The 22,368-nt window shown below is 26.2% G+C and overlaps 1 protein-coding gene across 14 annotated transcripts in view; it reads right to left on the reverse strand.

Annotated features, from left to right (window-relative positions):
* Positions 1-855: 855 nt before the first annotated feature.
* Positions 856-22,368, reverse strand: part of LOC105254953 (calcium/calmodulin-dependent protein kinase type II alpha chain) — an 82,837-nt gene continuing 61,324 nt past the window's right edge. For 4 of the 14 annotated variants that reach the window (XM_025411338.1, XM_025411345.1, XM_025411339.1 and 1 more), the window contains 5 exons: positions 9,524-9,586; positions 6,821-6,896; positions 5,503-5,597; positions 3,198-3,315; positions 856-2,350 (listed from right to left, as the gene is read on the reverse strand). In XM_025411338.1, coding sequence (XP_025267123.1) covers positions 2,218-2,350; positions 3,198-3,315; positions 5,503-5,597; positions 6,821-6,896; positions 9,524-9,586 — 485 coding nt within the window. In that variant the 3' untranslated portion in view covers positions 856-2,217. The remainder of the gene's footprint in view (positions 2,351-3,197; positions 3,316-5,502; positions 5,598-6,820; positions 6,897-9,523; positions 9,587-22,368) is intronic. The other 10 variants (XM_025411346.1, XM_025411348.1, XM_025411344.1 and 7 more) reach the window with 3 other exon arrangements.

Genomic DNA, 22,368 nt, shown 5'->3' on the forward strand with positions numbered 1-22,368 from the left:
TGGCGGAAGAATATTTCCCGCAGCGAGATATACTTTATTATATATCGCATAAATTTATTATTTACGGTTAGTAATGTGGTTAATAATACTCGCTATTCCAAAGCAACATTATGAAAGATTTGATCATATCAAATTGTAGTTACTTGTAATGGTGGTATATATATATATATATATATATATATATAATATCACGAATGTTGCTAATCTCGTGACAAAAATGTAGAATTAATCATAGAAGCTTATATATATCTCAAACTTATACTACATAGATTAAATACGAAGTTCGAAGGTCTCTCTTGCGTATCATTAGGTAAAATTTTCCTATAAGAGATATTAAATTTACTCACGTGGCCGATATTTTTTCTTACTCGCTACATCTTTCCTTTTTTCTCTTTCTGAATTGTGTCGCAACTTCAACATTTTATTATATAAAATGCTTTTGTATTCGAAATATTTGCTTGAAAAGTATAGAAAACATGGAAAGTATATGCCACAGAAACGTAACTGTCGAAAAATTTAACTCAAGTCTTATCGTGTGAAAATTAAAAATTAAATTTTAACGATAAAAACAAGATAACGCCCCAAGATTAATTGATGTTTTCTATCTCGCTGCAGGACCGATGATATTTTTTTCTTGTACGTAAGCATGTGCATAGATGTAACTCGTTGCTCTCGCTATGAAAGACAAAAGTGAAAATTGAAAAAAAAAATTACTTGGAAGAATCTTTTGCTGCGTTGCGTCTACACGTCAACTCAGCGCGGTGCCACGATGACACCTTTATTTCTGCTCGTTTGTCGCGAACTTCTTAACCGCGATTCCATTCTGCTGTCTTTATATACCATGTTTCCCCCCTTTTCCTTTTTCATTTTCTCTTTTGCATCGACACATCGATGCCTTTTCTCTATTTTCCTATCCTTTTCTCATTCTGTCATGGCTGTCGTTAAATTCATCAATATCAATATCGATCCAAATTAATCCTCTCTTTGTTATTTCCTATTTTCTCTTGCTATGCCCTTCGTTTACAATTTATTTCTATAACTTTCCTATTACAGCAATAAATACTGTATGATATTTCATTTTCTTCTGGATAGTCTTTCCGAAAATATTTCCCTTATGACTTGACCACGGAATATATAAACGTGTTCGATGATTTTTTTTCGTTTTAATTTTGCTTATTAAAATAGTGTCACGACTTAATATTACATTTTTCTACGTCAATGTATAATTTCGTGACTTTCATTTCGTGTTTTCATTCTTATATGCATTCCGTTTTGTTAGCTATGTATAGTCGGTCTCTGTCGATTCGATGTACGACGTCGTCATTTGATGTGCATTATCGATGCAAATGCTTGATTGTATTCGTTCTTTCATTACCTCTACATCAGTGGCGTTTTCACACCTCATTTAAAATCTATTTGCTTTTTCAATACTTATCATCGATGTATGTTCAATGACCATCGAATTTTGTTCAATCTCCATAAAACAATCTTCGAGAATTAAAGAAAAATTCGTTGTTACAAAAAAAAAACAGATAATAAGGTGTCGCGATATAAACGATCGGATATACGCACATGTACAACGAAATTTTTTTTTTTCTTTCTTCTCTCTCTCTCTCTTTCTCTTTTTCTCTCTCTCTTTTTCTCTATCTGCCGCGAGTTCTGTTAACCAACAGCCGAAAAGCATGTCTATTTACCTTATGATCTCATTAGATAATCGATCGATTCCGCTCTTTTTCGCGTTTTTTTTTTTTTAATGATCTCACTTTTGCGTGTAGTTTTTCTCAAGGCTTTGAGGCACACGTAGCGCAGTGCACGCATAAATGTAGGTAAGTAGATAATAAGTACGCTGAGCAGGTACTGGAGCGAGTAATACATGTCGGCAGTTACGACATATATTGCGGCTTCGGTTTTCGTCGCGCTTAGTACTACCTTTAAATATGTGTGTATATGTATGTTCTTATATGCATATTATTTCCTTTCCTCAGATGTTACATCGTTGTTTGTTATGTAACTCTCTTCCATATACACGTCTCTCTTTGTGTATACGTATGCACGTGTGTATCTATATGCGTGCGCGCGCGCGCGCGCGTGTTTATATGTGTGTATGAGAACGCTCGAATATGTGTGTGCTCCGTATTCCTAACGTTTAATTTCGCTTTCTATGGTGACAAAAAGCGTCCACCGAGAGCGGCAGCAGGGATAGTTCTCTTAGCCGATTTATTTGTGGTTGAAGGAAAACGGCGATGGACCCGTCACTGCGCTTCGGTGAAAATGCACATTCTGCCACTTGCTGTCTCTCTTGTGCCATACACGACTTTCTTCGCTTTGCTGAGTATGTGCTACACCTTGTCTGCGGGCGAAAGTAGAGAAAATGTGCAAATTAATTATTAGTACAACGCTTCGACCGAATAGTAAAAATATTTTAGAATAATGCGTAGGACATTGCAAGACGTATCGAATGGATAGATTGTTCCAGAGTAAAGAAATGAAATTTTGGTATTGTTTTTTATTTAGAGAAAATTAATTGTAAAAATTTTATATAGCAGTTGAAACTAATACACTAAAAAATGATTTTGTGGAATAGTAAATGAAGAATTCAAAGAAAAAAAGAGCAAATTTATACAAAAAGAGTGTAATATATATATTTATGTTTATGTAACTCACACACACAATGTATATTATATATAAATGTGATAAATATATATACAGAGTACTTCAAAGATATATAATAAATTGTAGAAGCCATGTTAATTAGACTTCTATTTCTTGTTTTGTTATTTTAATATTATCTACTCTCAAAATATGTGATTCCTTTTTTTTTAAATATCTTGCATATATATTAGATTTTTTTATTATTTATGTTCATACGAAAAAACAAGAGTCACATGGCTAAATTTTTTGTTGTCGTGCATCATTTGACATATCCAAAGCACATATCCTCCTCGTGCAAAACACGAACTTATTCGTCAATTCTCTTTAATTAATATTTCAATAATTATTGCGAAAATTGTAAAATGTTACAGGACTTTTTGTTCAGTTTATTGAGTCCTATCCGCTCAGAACCATTAATACAATCTTTATAAAATACTCTGTATAGATACATATTACATTTTTTAATTATTTACATTTTTAAATGCATCTTACTTGGACGCATCATACATTATATAATTATGTTCGTTTTTATAATTTCTACTCACTTATCCATGTATTGCGTCAGCCTGACATATGCGATACAAGCGGCATCTTCGCCCAGTAGATGGACATGAGGATTCAAGATGGTCGTGTTGACAGCTTTACAGTTTTTCCCCAGAACTGCTTAAGATGGTTATAAAAAAAAAATTTAATGTTACTTGAATATTATATAAACTTCATAGAATGTAAGTTTTTTACAATATTTTTTTTAACAATATTAAAAATGTTTGAAAGAAATGAAAGAAAAAGAAAGAGAAAAGAATTTCATTCTCTCTCTTTTTCTTTCTTTCAAAATGATATTGAAAGAGAATGTAGATTAATGATTGGTAAAATTAATATTTTATAAAAAAAATTTATAACATTTCAACAGAAATAATATTTATAATATTGTTTTATATAATTATTTCAAATAGGAGCACAGCAAAGCAGATAGGAGATCATTGAGACACTGCTGACAATCTAAATTGATGAAACAATCTCTGCCAAATTGGATTAAAGAACTTTTGGCAAAAAGCAATGAATAGAAAGATTGAATAAACATCGGTTTCCTTGACACATCTATATAATCTCAAATTGGTTAAGCAGAAAGAATGTTGATGAGAAAAGGACAAAGAAGAATTCAGTACATATGATATATCTCTGTTCGTCCCTTGTTTGCAAAAGATATAAACTCTTGGACCTGGTATTCTCTAAGCCCAGTAATTTGGGAAACATGAGGATAAACAGTCTATCTTTGTTAGATTGTTAAGAATTATAGATTAAGACTGCTATTTTAACTGCAAATTATCAGCAAGAAATTAATAAAATTCAAGGAATATTTTCGATTGGGAACTGTCTTCTTCACTTACTTCTCTTTACTATTCTTACTAAATTATTTATCAAGAAATGTATAATTAAAATTGCACATTTTAGTAAATTAATTAAATCTTTAAAAGGAATTTTTGGAATTTTTTTAACATCAAAATTTTACTAAATATTGATGATATGATTAAGAACATGAAAATTTGTAATAAAATGTAGAAAACAAAGCAAGAAGTTTTCGATCTATATCAATAATTCATTACAAATGTTAGCCTATGAAAATTATAACTAGGAATTCATTTTTATTACATGGTTGAAAAATATATTTTAGTTGCTGAAAATAATTCAAAAAAGAAAACGAAACAATTTGGATAATTAATTAATAAATCTCATTTGAAAGCTGCTATTTAATAAATTGCTTTTGAATAAATTAATTTTCTACTAATTAATTCTCTCATTACTTTGCTTATCTTGTATTTATCTTACCTTAATAAAATTATTGAGGAAAGATAGTCGAAAAATAAATATTTTATAATTTATGTAAAATTATATCAAATTAAAATTTATGTACAAAGTGTCTTAATCGCCATACTTTTCATGTGCAGGAAGAACGGGTTAAATCAAATAGAAAAGTTTTTTATAGTTTTGCGATTTTTACAATAATTAATCAAAAAAATTCGGCCATCCGTGCGGGTACAAGCGCGTAATGAGAGCCGTTAATTTCTCATTAATTATTGTAAAAATCGCACTGTAGAGAATTTTCTTACTCAGTTTAACCTGCACACGAAAAGTTCAGCGATTATTACCGGACACACTATATATATATATACTATACTGATCATACCTTATTATACTGTTATTACTATTATTATATCGTTTAGAAAATACATATGTTGGCATATTAAGTAGGTCATGCAAAGCTATTGTGTGCATTGTGTGTTCAAAACATGTGTTTAAAACATCTTTCATAGTCAATTTAGATAAATTTGCATAATAATAAAAGTACAAATAACATTGCAAATATGTCGAAATATTTTATAAATAATATTCGACTTGTATTCTATGTTATATATTATATATATTTTTATCAGATAATAAAATAAGTTTATAATTTGATCGCGAAGAGATACTCCGTTTATATATTATATGAAATGCACGTAAAACTTTAATACATCCTCGTCGATAAGTTATAAACTGTAACTCAAAGTTACAAAAGTATAAATAAATAACGTTTATTTAATTTTACAAATTTAACTTTATCGACAGAGTAAGATAGTTTCTCTTAACGAACAAAAAGTTAAAAGTTATTTTTTTAAAGCTTGCTTAAGTATAACATGCACAATACTTTTATACCGTTATTGACTGAACAACGTTTTTGGTTCATAAATCAAAAACGTAATTCTCAGCTACTAATATATATCACTATAAAATAAATAATGAGTAATAAATAATGAGTAACAAACGTACGCAATAATGGTGAACAATGTGGTGAAAATAAGTTATAATTACCATTATCAAAATAAAATTTGTGGAAATCCATTCCCTCGACTAAATTACCTAGAGCTTCTGGTTCGAATGCAGTCAGGTGTGGATCACAGATTTTCCTGAAATAATCAAAAAGATTAGCGCGTTCTCTTTGCACGTATAAAGATAATTATATATCCTAATTTCATTATAATTTAACATTAGTTTCCCTCTACTAGCGATAAATAAATTCGAATTGTAAAATTGAATGTTAATTAGGTGTTAAAATTTGGAATTATGTATATGTATATGTAAATTGTTATGTAGAAAATATTAGATTTATTTTGGAGTGGAGAGTGCTGATTTAACATTAAGCTATTTCTTATATAAAAAATCAAATATACAATATGAAGATTAGAAAACGAAGATCTACGAATTAAAATAAAATGAATTAAAATGAATTGAATATTTTAAGAAATATGTATATTGATTACATTATCAACCTCGTTAATCTATAGTCTTGAGTACGCTGAATAATGTTTTTTGTACAATAACTTTTTGGATGGAAGCATGACTTAACGCTATGTTTTGAAAAGATTCTTAAAATACCTAAAAATATTTTTTTAATTTCTAAAGAAATATTTTTAGGAAACCGTAAATAATTTCATAAATCCATATATTATAGTTTATATTTCTGTATTAGTATAAATTGCTAACAGTAGTACTAAAACTAATGCAAGAAGGATAGAATATATCTATCCAGAGAGCAAAATGTCAGTAGCATGTAGGCAACATCTCAGACAGCACATTGATATTCATTCGAAATCTACTCAATAATTCATTATTTATTTTTTCTTAATAGCACTGAAATAATGTTTTATTAACTTTCGTAAGCTTGTAGCTACGAAACGGCTCCATCAACCAATATCGTGCTTTTGATTGAACACTATATAAATTATTTATTTCCAAAATTGAATGAGCTATTTCGGATTAATTGTTAATTATTGTAAATCTAGTTTACAGTACAATATGAATATAATAATAAAAATTTAATAAATAAAACAGACGTTAAATTATCAAATATACTTATGAAAAATTTTATTAAATGATATTCTTTTAACTAAAATTTTGTATAAGATATTCTAAATTTATATTTTTGTATAAGATATTCTAATATCATATTTTTTAAATTTATCATTTTTTTAAATTAATAAGGATATGCATATTTTTAGTTAAATTCTTCTTAGTTAATATAAAAAATATTTGATTATCCTATATATGCTATTAAACAATTCGGCATTTTTTTATATTATTTATCAGCTTGACAAAACAGTTTTTATTTGACAGATATCTCGTTACTTACGTGTACGCTTCGAAATCCCCGGTGTTGATGCTCTCAATTAACTGTTCAGTCATCTTGATGATTTCCTGTCGGCGCGCTGGAATTGTTAACAGATCAATGAATTAATCAATTCGCATCCAAGTGCCCGGTTTCGATTATTGGGCTATATCGACACATTTTACAGCACAAACACATTTGCATGCACTTTTTTTTATCAACTCTACTAAACTCTACACCATTGTAGCCTCCGGTTGTGCAGAGGAGTGATGAGCCAGACTCGCGTGAATAATTAGTTTCCAATATCGGATGCAAGCGCGAGCCAATCTCTTATCCTTATCCTCAAAGATCAATTAAATCTTCATAGATCCTAATATAGAGGACGAATAGTTTTGAACATTTCAGTCGTCAATTAAAGCAACGGAAATTTTTAAAAAATTGAGCATTTGATTAAAATTTCGGTTTATGATAATTAACAATTGTATTTGCTTGACTATGACGTCATATTATACACAAAATATCATATATAAATTTAATAAATAATTAATTCGATCACTATTTTCAGAAAAACAAATAGTCAATATTAAAAAGAAACTTCAAAAATTATTTATATAAATCGATGTTAAATTTTTAGAAAGACATTCTTTATAATAAGATGAAAGAATTGTACAGAAATAAGGAAAAACTTATTCTTGTCCCTTTAATATATGTAGAATAAAAATATATAAAACTTAAAAGTCGTTTGATATGTATGATCCTTTTTCATTTAATTGACATTAATATTTAATAATTTGATAATTATTTGACTCAGCGATTGCTTTAATATCGACTGAATAATAAGATTCGAAAATATAATTCAAATTGCCAATTGGCGACTGAATACTCGCATTTCTTCACGATTATTTTTTTTATTCGCTTACTAAATCATTTCATTCAGTTTGGTGGCGCATTCGCTCATATATTCATTAACGCATGTTTTATACGGCAAACCTGATATTTCGATCACATTTGTGTTTTCTTCAACAAGGTGTTTTATATCATATAAATTATATAGAGAAATGGGTTTGTCTTTATGAATGAACAATTGATCGTTGAATTATCAAATAACTATTTCAATAATTATTAAGACACTTCTTTCTTATATATATATATATATATATATATATATATATATATATACATATATATTATTTTAATATATTTCATTTTATTTATTATAATTTATTTTTTATATTATAATGTTTTGGAGCTGTTCTTTGCTACGTACAAATTATTTTATCTTTAAACAGATTGATATTTGTAACTGTATTGTTTAATTCAACGACCATGACGCGTTTGTCGATATTACTTACGTTATAAGCCAGTAATTGTGTACACGGAAATTGTGATCATTTCCTTCGGACCAAAGTTTCGCGACAAGATTTCGAGAGTGTCTGGATCGCGAAATAATACACTTCATTATTTCGCATCTTTAATTATCGAATTGTATTTGTTGTGTATATATTTTTATTTAGTTGATTAATATTCAAAATATGTTTCTTCGAATAATTCGAAGATCGAGAGTTCGCATCAAAATAAAAAAGAAGGTATCGATATATCCTTCAGATATTTTTAAAATTAGTGCTAAATTAATATAAACTTATTAAAACAATTACGTGCCCAAAACAGCAATAATAAATTCATGAGTAATTTTATAATCGAAATGGTTTGAGAGAAAAAAAATGTCATTTTAGCAATGAATTGCTATGATAACACTACCACTATCACAACCGCCAGCTTTCCTACGCTACTGTATCCATCTTTCCTCTTATTAATTGTTATTATTACTAATTAAATTCCATTGCATTTCTATCACAGAACCAACGATCCCTTCGATCGATTTGTCTCTGAAATATGTTTATGGTTGTTTAAATGTGTAACATTCTCCGCAATTATGTATATTCTTATTATATGACAATTAGAATCATATGATGAAATTACCGCAAACTTTCATTTGACAGATAAATATTTAGACCTTGTAACATAATTATCGGATTGAAATTTACTAAATAGAAATGTGTTAAATATTCCAAAAAGTTTTTCAATTACTATTTTTAATATGTGCATGATAATGTGATTTAATTAATTGAAATAGTCAAATGTGTGATTTAATTAATTTAATTAATTAGAATGTTTTAGTTAATGATTTAGTTAATTAAAATTATGAGAAACTTGTTTAGTAATTGAATATTGAAAAAATAATCATACTAAATTTTCAGAAGAGTAATTACATTGTGCATCATATGTTTAATAATCATTATATATTGATATAATTGTATAAATCATTGCAGTAACTATACACATATACATTAAAGATTGTATTATGTGTGAATTATATACTGCGAATTACGTATAAGAAAAAATGAGATTTTTGGAAAGAAGAAAACAGATTGCGATATAAAAGTTATTATAAAATATCTAGAAGAAACACTATAAAAATTAATAAAATTAAATTTTTGTACATCTTCATTTTATATTGTGAAAATGTATGATACAGAAAAAGTGCCCAAAAATAATTAATTTAATTTGATTTCAGTTCTCTTTCACTCGCAATGTGCTTCCTTTTATGAATTTTGTAAATAAAAAAAATTGCGAATCGAAAATAATATTTTCTCGCTATTTTTTTAAATTTTTCTTCATTCTTTCTCATCGGTTTCCTGCTCTTACTGATGTAATTTCGCACTTTACCTGAGCACTGGGAGTTCGTTGAGAGCTGGCTGCAAGTCTTGATAGGACACACGATTCTTATGTCTACAAGCAATATATATTCCTTTCATATTAAAAAATGAACCAAGACGGAAATAATTTTCAAGGCAATACTCAAGCTGCTATATGAACACAAAGAAGATTAAGCTTTATGTATATTAAATTGCTTCGAAATTTAAAGTGTATCTAAGAAGCGATAATGCAGATAAAAAATTTTTATTAATTAAATGTAAGTATATTTACTTATATCAACGTATAATTTAATGTAACGTATAATTATATTATATGACATAATTATGTTGCATTGTTAGTCATATTATTTATTATCTTCATTACTTTAACTCTAAAAAAAATAAACATTGTAAACACGTAATATAAAAGAAATGAGAATATATATATTAGGCTTTCGATATTATAATATAAAATAAACAGGAAATCGAAGCAATTAAAAGCTAGGTGAAATGATGAAGGCTTCACAGCAATAGTAAAAGTTGTGAAAGTATTATCCTCGTATATTTCGAATGTCATTCACGTTAAGAAGCAAGATAATGAAGAACCAATATCAAAACGCAATCATCACAATAGATCACTAGACCCTTCATTAATTCGTTCCTAAGTTCCTCCTGCGAGAACGTAGAAGTATAGCCATAATGCCATCAGCCGGCAGTGACTGACTGGCATTGACTTATCGATCTAATTATCGATCGCCGCAAAAATACACACTATTTTAAATAAAATATTAAATTTTCTGTATATTAATATCAAAAAGATTAATCTATCTCAACCAGTGTCCTAGTGTAGTCTCATTTTGCATGGTTCCACATGAGTTTGCAATTTTCTTTGCGAAAGAAGATAATATTCTTTTTTTTCTAAATTTCAAGGTTAATTTATAAAAATCAATTGTTGCATTAGAATCCTTGAAGACCACTCTCCCTCTCCCCATTTCCAAGAAATTATTATTATTCCACAAATATTTAAATTCATTTGCTAAAATTCATTTGCAAGCTTAGTACTTGAAACATTTAAAGATAATGTTTTGAAATTTTTCATCATTCAAAAATTTAGAAATTTCATATCTTTTGAATTTTTAAATAATTTTAAGTGGTAACTTCTATTCTTAAATTTATATAATTATAATAATTTTCCAAAAAATAACGCTTTATATAATAAAAATGCATAATAAGAATTATTGAGGACTTATAGATATCGAATTGATTTTCGTGATAAATAATAAGTGATAAATAATTAGAAACATTTTGCTCATTTTCAAAATATAATTTAAAAATGAAATTAATATAAACTCCAAGATATTTCCTTTAATATAAATTCCAAAATATCATTAAAATTGCTTAGAATTTATCATGATTGCATATTAGATCTGCTATTCGGAATTCTAACTTAATATTTAAGTTTAGCATAACTGAAAAAATAAAATATAGCATGATTAAAAATTTTTAGTTATCCTAATTAAAAAAATAATAAAATATTATTAAACATGGGAGATGTTTACATACTAAAAAATCTATTTTCAAAAGAAGATGAAGATTTTTATATTCATATTGAAGAGACGGTTTATTGAAAAAAATGATCTATTGTTATGATCAATCCTTTCCTTATGATCAAGTCCTTTCAGATTTGTAAAAGTTATTTTGAAATATAAACATATATACAATGTTACAAAAATATGCAGGATGAGCAAAATTCATCAAGCTGAATAAAACGCTCTTAATAAACATATATCCATAACTTACTTTCGGCGATTTTTTTAGGTCAAAAGATCTCATTAGCTTTTAAAAAATCACAAGCAGATTAAAGACACAAGCTTATTATATCAGCGAATTGAAAATGCGTGTCATAATTTGGGAAAAGCTGGGAATATTTAGAAAAAGTAAGCAATTCTATTACATAGAGAGGTCAATTATGTATGAAAATACAAAAAGGAATATCTTTTATAATACTTATTTCAACGCGAATCTAACACGATAATAATTTATATTATTATTTTTACGTTGCATGTGATTTAACTGTGTATACGATATTTTATTTTAATCGATTATCCTCAAACATTTTTTTATTTTTGATTTTAGAAAAATGTTCAGACAAAAGTTGCAGAATTTTAAATGGGACATAACGAACAACGGATCAAATAAAATTTTTCTGAATAAAGACGTTTCGCAAATTTGGAGAACAATTAAATTTTTTTAATAAACTTAATCTATCCTACTTGTTTTATGTAAATAGATTCTTTATAACATTCTCTATAGAAAGTTATGAGAATAAAATAGGGAAAAATTAAACGAGATATTTTATATCTTAATCTAACATTTTTTATATAAAATATCAAAATATTAGATTAAAATATAAAATACCTCGTAAAGTAGTGAAGAATAAACAATATGAATAACATATAATAATACGACAAACACGTAATATTCGTGAAAGTAGTCTAGCTTATAATGACTTTTGGTTTCAATTCAATCAAAATGTAAACATTATAGCTTAATCTTCACGTGTGGCATTAAAAGGATTAACCGTCTCTCCAAAGAGTTTTTATTGTCATCTATCTTCTCATCTTGCTTCTGATTTGTTGACTGAATTTTCTGATTTCTATTTACCAAGTTTGTAATATTGTATATGTCTATTTAAATTTTCAGGTCGATGTAGTAGTATTTTTTCATTGCAAACACACACACGCACACACTGCAAACTTTAATCGCTTATAACTCAAAAATTATTATAGTCTCAATATTTTCGTATTAGAATTTTTTCTATTTTATTTCTAGAATCGTTATTAAAATATTATACAAAGGTTGTGAGATATCCTGCATATACAGGGTGTCCGATAACTGTGTCACCTTTCGTGTGCAAGTAGAGTGGGTTAAATTGAGTAGAAAAATCTTCTATTATTTTGCAATTTCTGTAATAATTAATGAGAAATTAATTAAAGAAGATTGATTAAAACTTTTTAGTTTAATCCATTTTATTTGCACACGCGAGGTAATATTATTATTAACAACATATATATATATATATATATATATATATATATATATATATATTGTATAAACGCATGTAAATATGCTTTCTATATTCTAATAATATTTTTATTGTTTTAGATGTGATACAGCATATGAATTCGAATAGATCCTCCTGCCCCCTCCATTATTTTCATCTTGCCATCGGGACATGTTCAATTTAAATGTACACGTATGTGAATGTAAGTTATACAAGAGATCATTATGAAATATTTGCGTTGAAATAGATTAATAAAATTTTCATTGTTTATTATACATGTTAATCGAATGACAAGGGTTCTAATTAGTTTGCGGATTATTTGATATTCATTCAAATTTCTGTGGTACATTAGAGCAGCATTAATTTTACATTTCTTTTATGTTGCTCTTGCTGATGCGCATTTATGAGATCGTCATTATTTCAGATTATGTATTATTTATACAACCATTTTTGATAAGATTATAATCAATAAACAAATATGTAAATATTTTACAGCTTGACTATTGATATAGATAGTGTATATTTATTTAAAATAAAATTTATTTAAAATATTGCGAAAAACACCCAGTAAGAAGATAAGGAATTGATCAAAGTAAAAAAAGGAAGTCAATACTTACTCTTACTTTTCACAAAATTTGTGTCGAATGCAGAGAATATTTTTTAATAGTTGAATTATAATATTATACATACATTATATATACAGGAGGTTTGGTAAAGATTGCACACTCGTGAAAGGGTAGAGAGCAGTAGAGTCACACGACTCGACTCTAAGATGTGTGCTCTAAATATATCAGCAGTGAATATCACATGGCAACAAAAAAAAGTTTGATTATGTATTCTTTGACTCTTGTCTTTTCATTGTCGTGTGACACTCGATATGTCTAATTACAATTAAATTCTAGCACTGCTTTACAAAATTTAATTTTTATAAAACATTTGATTAATGGTTTAGTTATGCTCCTTGCTGTATGTGTGTGCATATACACAGAGAAAAAGAGAAAGAGAGAGGAGAGAGGAAGGGAGGAAAAGGAGAAGAAGAGAGGAGAGGAGAGAGAGAATAGTTATAAATATACCATTTCAAATTTTAATAAATAAACGTATCAATGAATTTGTTAATACTATAATTATTCACGATAATGTACATAATAAACACGCATATAAGAAACGACAAAATAAAATCAGCTGTGCATGTAAAATTAATATCATCTGATATGAAAAAATCAATAACAGATGACAGACATCGGTTACACAGATGTGTAAATGTAGTTACGGACTTGAATGCGCGATATCATTGGAAAATTTTGATCACTTATAACTCAAAAACTATTATAGCATCAACATTTTTGTATTAGAATTTTTGTCTCAGTTTGTTTAGGAATGTGTTAGGAATATCATTAAAATTTTGATTGCGAATGGAATATCCTGTATATGATTAAGCTTACTTACAATTAGATATTTGGTATTGATTTCATTTACATTTTTAAATTTAATTTCTGAATAATGTTTAATAGTTGCTTATCTAGTTTTATTAGATTTTTTTATTTTGTATGAATTGTACACATGTTTGAATATATTTGTATTAATTGTATGCATGTTTGAATATATTTGGCGTTTTTTATCTCTTTTTAAAAAGCGGAAAGATAACGGGATAATAAGAGCCAAGCACAGAAAACAAAGTGCAAATAATTATTTGCATAAAAAATTTTAAACAATTCGGTTTCTTTTCGGATCATCTTCAATAAAGTTTTATACATTGCATCGTTTATTTAAGATTAAATACAGGATTTATTAAAAGTTGTAGATTAAATCATTAAGAATTTGCTAGATAGTTTTTAATTATGTTTATTCAAACTTGAAGATTTTAGATAGCTGAATTGTTAATGTCAAAATTGAGAAATTAAAATGTATAAATTTAAAGAAATTAAGTTGACTTTATCTGAAATATTTCATTTATAAAAATGTAGATGTATTATGTAGTTATTTCCTTGAAATTTGCAACTTTTATATGTAATAATTTTTCATAAAACATTTACAATTTATAAGTTATTTAGATATTCTATTTTAATTAACTTTCCTTGTATATGAAGACCTTTTCATACAATCTATAGAAAACAATTTACTATTTTTATAAGAATTTTAAGTTATATAATTTCTACTACATCATGCAAATTTTAAGCCTGCATAAAACGGATTTAAAGTATAAAAACTTGGCGTCATATGAAGACACATTATTACTTTATACGTATGTATGTATTGCGCCCCTGTATTTTATCTTTTTATTATATACCCTGTATTTTATCTTTTTATTTATTAATACTGTCTTTGCCAATATATTTGAAAATTATCTCCTAACATATTGTCAAAAGAATTTTTTCCGATTCATTTTTATGAATATATGTATAATTCGAGTGCGCAAATTATGATAGATCTTGTGTATGTGTACGTATGTGTATGCGTGCGTTGTGCTTGCGTGCGCGTATCTTTATGTAAAAGATATAATAATATAGATTACTTGGTAATTATCTACATTAACGGATATCTCGCCCTTGACTTTTACATATGTTGTAAGGATGAGGATTAATATGAGGTGATGATTAATTTTTCTCTGTGTTTTATTTGACGATCTCTAATAATTTTTGATAGAGATATTTAACAAAAAAGGTTTAGTGATTAAAATGTAATTTTAACGTAATTTTTTGACACCAGGTGTCCATTAATCTAAATAATTACCAAACTCTTTTTTGAATATAAATTTATGAAAATAAAGAAATTCTAATCTCTTATGCATAAAATATCTAAATATTATATTATTGTGAAGCAGTTGATAAAATATGGCTCTACATAAAAGTACTAATTAATACGAGAATATTTTGTTATAGATATTTTAGTATATTAAAATAAAAGACTATTTTATATACATATATGTTATACTAATTAAATTATATTAATTATAATTTATATGTGATAATTATATGTGATAATTATATATATGATAATTATATATGTTATACTAATGTAATTTATATATGTTATACTAATATAATTTAAAAATTTAAATAATTTAGATAATTTAGAATGAGAGAGGGGGGGGGGAGAGAGAGAGAATGAAAAAAGGACAAGTATATAATATGATATATATAATATGATCTGAATATAAAATATTTCGGCAATGAATAGAGAATAACGTTTAGCCTTGACCCCGTATGACGCGCTGTGTTTACATGGCCTTGATACATGCCGGAATGCCCACGCTAGCAACCGTGAGTAGAGGGGGTAACGAGCGATTCATGTATCCTTCCCCCTTCATTCACAGTTGCGTGTTGTTAGCGTGGGCATTCTAACATCATTGCGTTGATATTATTCGCACGGTAACATTCGAGGAGTAAGTTGCGTAATATTTCGCGTATTGTCAAATTTTCTCTCTAATAATAAAACGTAATCGCAGCAAGTATCCAAACCTAATTCGCTATGATAATTATAATTAACACTTGATAAACTTTTAATTGTAAATATTACGCGATCGGGAGTGTCGTGCTAAGTGTCTCACGATCGTTGCGTATATAATTAATTTAATTAATCTTGTTTTCGAAAGTGAATATGAGTGCAACGAAGAAATAGCAAAGGAGAGGAAAAGCAAATCTGGAAAAGCACTGGGCAATGTACGGAACAACAATATGCGATAAGTAATTTATATATTATTTATCATTTATATTCAGACTATATTATATATGCATATCATTTACATTCAGATCATACTATATATTGCTTGTCCTTTAATCATTTTCTCGATAACGATTCTCTCTCTCTCTCTCTCTTTCATTCTAAATTATCTAAATTATTTAAATTTTTAAATTATATTATAACACATATATAAATTACATTAGTATAACATATATATAAAATAGTCTGAATTTTATTTTAATATACTTAAAATATCAATAACAAAACGTTCTTGTATTAATTAATACTTTTATGCAGATAGTAATATTTTATAAACTGCTTCACAGTAATATATTATTTGGATATTTTATGTATAAAAAATTAAAATTTTTTTATTTTAATAAGTTTAAATTCAAAAAAGAATTTGGTAATTATTTACATTAACGGACATCTGATGTCACAAAATTACCTTTTAATCACTAAAATTACCTTTTAATCACTAAAATTACCTTTTAATCACAAAATTACCTTTTAGTCACTTTTTTGTTAAATATCTCAAAAATTATTAGAGACCCAATAAAAGAGACACCCAATAAAACAAAGAGAAAAATTAATCAGAATCCTCATCCCTACAATATATATATAAAGATCAAGGTTATTGGCGAAGTGTCCGTTAATGTAAATAATTACCGATTATTTTTCTTATTTTAGATAAAATATTTTATTTTAAATGTTAGTATTATTAATATCACCAATAATCATCAGCAGTGTTCGCAAATATATCTCTTATGTATTATTAAAAGAAAAATAAAACTGTTAAAAAATTTTTTAAATATTTTTTCAATGTAAACTTAACAGAATAAAGTAGTAATAAGAGTAGTAATATGAAACAAACATGAAGTTAAAAGCAGAAATCATATTTTTCCGTTATTATAAAGAATATATAGTTTTTTACTATTAAAATAACTTTTTTATCGAAAGATTTTTTTTATCGAATTTGTTTTAAAATTGTTTTAAAAATAAATATAAAAATTGTTTTCAGAAATTACGAAAAATAGCTTACATAATTTAATTCAAATTATGTTGAAGAGCTTCATGAACAAATAAAATTATTAGAATTAACTTTTGATAGCACTGATAATAAGATGAAAATTACAATCAAATTCTTTAGGTAAATAAAAACTAAACACAGATGGTAATGCATAAGTTTCATAGAAAATTAATTTTTTTCTTGAAACTAAATAGGCAAAATTAATTTTCTATAAAATTTACTTATTATCATCTCCTTTTGGCTCTTTTATTCGAAGAATTTACATTGTAATTTGCATTTTAGAATCATATTGTAATTCTATTACTATATAAATTACTATTAAATTCTAATATAAATATATAGTTTTACATTTTTTATTTACAGTTTAAAGAAAAATGTACATTAATATACATATGTAGGCATATTAAAAAGTATTGTGGTGTGAAGTTTGATTAGCTCATTGTCAATAATTTAAAGTGGTCTTACAGAAAATCGAAAAACTTGAGTTGTTTTACCGAGTCAATTGCGAGTTGCGAGTTCTATATTTTTCTATTCTTGCGCATTTTTAAGAATATACGAGGTTTATCAAAGTAAATCTTAAATTGAAGATTATTTTAAATCCTTAATATCAACAAAAAAAATTGTGTTTTGTGCATAACTATTTTAGTTTCAAGAAAAAAAAAATTAATTTTCTTTGAAACTTACGCATTATCATCCGCGTTTGGCTCTTATTTGCCCGGGAAATTTATATTGTAAAAACATCAGGCTCACATCCACTGTAAATAACCATAGTAATATATATTAGTGTATGTATGTACATATATTAGTGTAACCTTATGGTTATAGTTACCGATAGATTGTATCAGATGTTTTAAAAATTATATTGTTCTGTTCCATATTACTACTCTGTTTTATATTTCTCTCTATATGTTTTTTTCATAATATTAAAATTATTTATCTCAACCAAATAATATATAAAAGATAATATACGAATATACAAAAGAGAGATATTTATGATGACTTACTAATCTAAAAAAAAAAATTTCTACATATTAAAATTTAATTTACGCGTAGGTATATATATTTTTATATTGTTATTTATATAACATTTTATTTAAAATATTCACAATTAAGATTTGTTAACTATTATTTGGAAATATCAAAATAATCTAAAGATGTGTAAGTGTCTTTTAATGTGCTTCACTAAATACGCTAAATATTCTGTGTTATGCAATTTATAATTTGCATAATTAATACGTGTTGAACTATAGATTGTATAAAATAGTTCATATGAATAAAAAAGGCCTTAAATTGCTTATAGTGCTAATTATAAATTGAGGCTTAATAATTAAATATTTTCTGTATAATATACTATATGTAGTATAAGTATACTATGCATGGATTTGCGCGATAGTATTCAGAAAAATAATAAATCAAGATTGAGAAATTGACATATATAAGGTTTAATTAAATAAACTAGAATAAAAAGATGTAAATGTATAGACCACTTTTCAACAATTTTAGACCTTGATATATATTGCCAAGATCATAATCCTGAGTAAATTTAAAAAGATTTAGCCCTACTTATTGTTTATTATAAAAAAATTATTAATATTTAAGATATGTGTGTATGCATAAGAATAAGTATTAAAAATAATAATCTGCCCAAGTACGAATTCTATATTAGTTATATTTAATAAATTATTGATTTATATATAATGAATTAGATAGCAATATGTTATCCTTTATAGGGTAAATTTGTTTCACAATTTGAAAAAAAAACGTTTTAATTCTTTTTTCAAAAGAGATTGTTTTTAAACAAGAATTATTTCGTATCAAAATAATCAGGCGATGGGAAAGAGATCTTATATGTGTAGTGTAAGTAGTATCACAGAAACTCTCATATAAACTATGTTTAATATTAAATATTTCGTTGTCAGTCTATACTCAAAATTTTTTTAATGGATTTATAATGTTAATAACATTTTAATAAACGATGGCTAAAATTTTTTGCATATTACTCACAATCAGAATCATGATTTTGACAATATACGTCAAGGTTATTAAAGAAGCTCCATACATTTACATATTTAGCAATATTATTTGAACAAGGTATTATTGTTGCAGATTTAAAAGAATTTGCGAATTTTAATTGTATGATTTATAATTTCAATTGTATAATTAATTTTAGGTATGAAGCCGTTCGCTTTAAGCAAATTCATTACGCAAATTACATAAGAAATTTAATTATAATTTCAGGATAATTATTATTTCAATTATTATTGTGTGTGATGTTGTGTATAATATGTATGCGTGAGTGCGTGTGTGCGTGCATGCGCGCATGCGTGCAGTGCGTATGCGTATGTGTATATGTGTGTGTAATGTGTGCGTCTGTAGCGTTGCTCTCTCTCTTTCATGCTATTAGATTACTATAATGTAGTTGTAATTAATTCAGCGTAGATACTTTATTAAATGATTTCATTATGTGTGTATGTACACATTTGATTATGCAAAGAATTGATTAATATCATAGTTCATTATTTTATTATCTTTGAATTCATTTGCGATTATGAAAATTAACGATATAACGTTCATCACTTCAAGCGAAATTAAGGATATTATCGCTTCTTGTTAAAGAATTAAATGTTTATAGTTCAGAGATGTGTAAAAACAATTCGAATAAAATTTGATATAGATGTCGTATTTTTTAATCTTTTATCTACAAGTTTTTTTATCTTGTATGTATATGGTTTACATAATTTTAAAATTATCAAATTATTATTTTAAAAAATTATTTCTTTAAAGAAAATAATTTTATTCGTTAAATCTAATCATTTTTGAATATTAATTCGTAGAAGATGATATAAGTTAGATGTATTATCCAAGAGCTTTTCAAATTTATGTATAAAAAGTTAACAACTTATTAAAAAGATTAATGGTTTTCATTACCTTCAAAGTAGTCCCTTATGAAATTTATGCAACGATCGGAATGCAATTTTAATATTAAATACTCCTGGAAATTATTCTTTGTCAGTATCTTTATCATATTCTGCAATACGGCCTGGATCTCTTCCATCATATCAAATCTTTTTTAAAATTACATTTTCATTTTTAGAAACATGAAAGAATTGCAGGATATAATGAAGAATATTCATAAATGCCACAGAGATCACTTCGAGAGTTTTTTTAATAAGTTATAATTTTTTCTACATAAATTTCGGATAATTTTGAGTAGCATCTCATATAAGATATTAAAAAAATGATTTCTATTACAATACAAATATTAACTGTCGTGTTAATAATGGAATAAATTAATAGTTATTGCGATTTAATTAGAGAATTTAAATATATAGTAGTTCAAAATCATCCTGATATAATATGGTTAGAAAATTTAAGGGTCAGTTTAATGTCAATCACAATAATTCGTCAGAGAATGTAATATATAGCTGCTTCAAATAGCCGATATTATATTCGTCAGAAAATATAATATCGGCTATTTGATGCGATTTTGCAATCACGCAACGTAGAGAGGGCATAAGAGGATCCTTCTTCCAAGTGGGATTAATATCAAATCGATTCAGAGCAAGATTAACGTACAGAAGAAAAAAGAGAAAGAGAAAAAAAGTGCACAAAGTTCTCTTTGAAATGTTAATCGATGAAATAAGAGGAGAAACGGTAAATCCGTGTAATTTCGCAAAAGCAGCAATAAAAAATCGAAAATTGGCACATAGCCTCTTGCAAAATTGACCTCTCCCATTCGCGACAATCTTTTTTGTGATTATTATTTTATTTTTAATATTAATGTGTCATATGAATAATATCTGAAATTGGATATTTAATTAGGATTGACAAATGATATGTATCGTATACACCTTTCAGATATATTGAAAATGATATCGTATTCCAGATGCACATGAGAAACGGCGAATAACTTACAAAAAAAAATTCGTAAATGCATTAAACAATTTTACAATATTGTACATTTAAGAAGTCGATGTAAATTGTTTTAATTAAAAAATTCGGAGCTATAATGCAATTCTCGTCAAAACTTAACAATCATACTAATCGTTGTTTCTAAATTTTAAAGTTTAATAATTATTCAAAGAATATATTTTTTATAAGTAATTAATCTCATGTTTGATATTTAAATGATGTACATGTGATATATATTGTCTAAATTTCACTCTTTGCAATTTTTTATAATTTTAAAAATTTGCATTAATCGCGGTATATTATCATGACTAGCTCTTGATTGTTTGTGATAAAAAAATGCATTCAATTTATATTAATTAAATATAGTTTCATAAGTCAAATTTATATAATTTTAGGTTTATATGAATTCATTATTAGTTTGCACTCAAGGATAATTTGTTCATATATGGACTTCGGCAAAGTAAACTATATCATTTCGATAATATTTATAAAATATTATGAGAAAACGAATTTAAAAAAGAAATAAGTACAAAGTATACTTATATTTTATTATTTATTACTTATAAATAATTCGTACACTGAATGTGTATTCATATTTTCGATGCATATAATAATAATAAGCTAAATATGTCTAATCTTTATTGTCGTCATTTAATTGCAACTTCTAGCTAGATTTCGTGACTTACTCTCACTATCCCATTCTTACTATCCGGCGATTTGTTATTATCACGCAAACGATAAGAAAAGGAAGAGTGGATGTGAGCAACGATATCAGAGATCTTCTTCTATATACGAATACTTTCATGTGTGATTCATATTTGAATAAATATTATTTTTATTCATAAAATTGTTCGTACATGCTAAAAAATTAAAACTCTAACTGAAAAAAGTTGCGATTAAATCCCAGCACTGTTTTATTTAAAGACATAAAAAGTTATACGTAAAATAATTTTAATGCAAATGATGATAAAATTAAAACGTATTAATAATTATAATTAAATAATAATAATATCAATGATAATTGTGTGTTTAATAAATTTGTAATCACACAAGTATTTTTTTGTACAATTCTATCAAACTTTAAATTTTTGCAAAATAGTTATATTGTCTAGTTTTTTCTTATTATATTATCTAGTTTTTTCACATTTAATGATGTTTAATTAATTTTCTATTTAAATAATTTCCTATT

The sequence above is a fragment of the Camponotus floridanus genome, unplaced genomic scaffold (assembly GCF_003227725.1).
Source record: "Camponotus floridanus strain SB8 unplaced genomic scaffold, Cflo_v7.5 scaffold39, whole genome shotgun sequence".
Lineage (NCBI taxonomy): Eukaryota > Metazoa > Arthropoda > Insecta > Hymenoptera > Formicidae > Camponotus > Camponotus floridanus.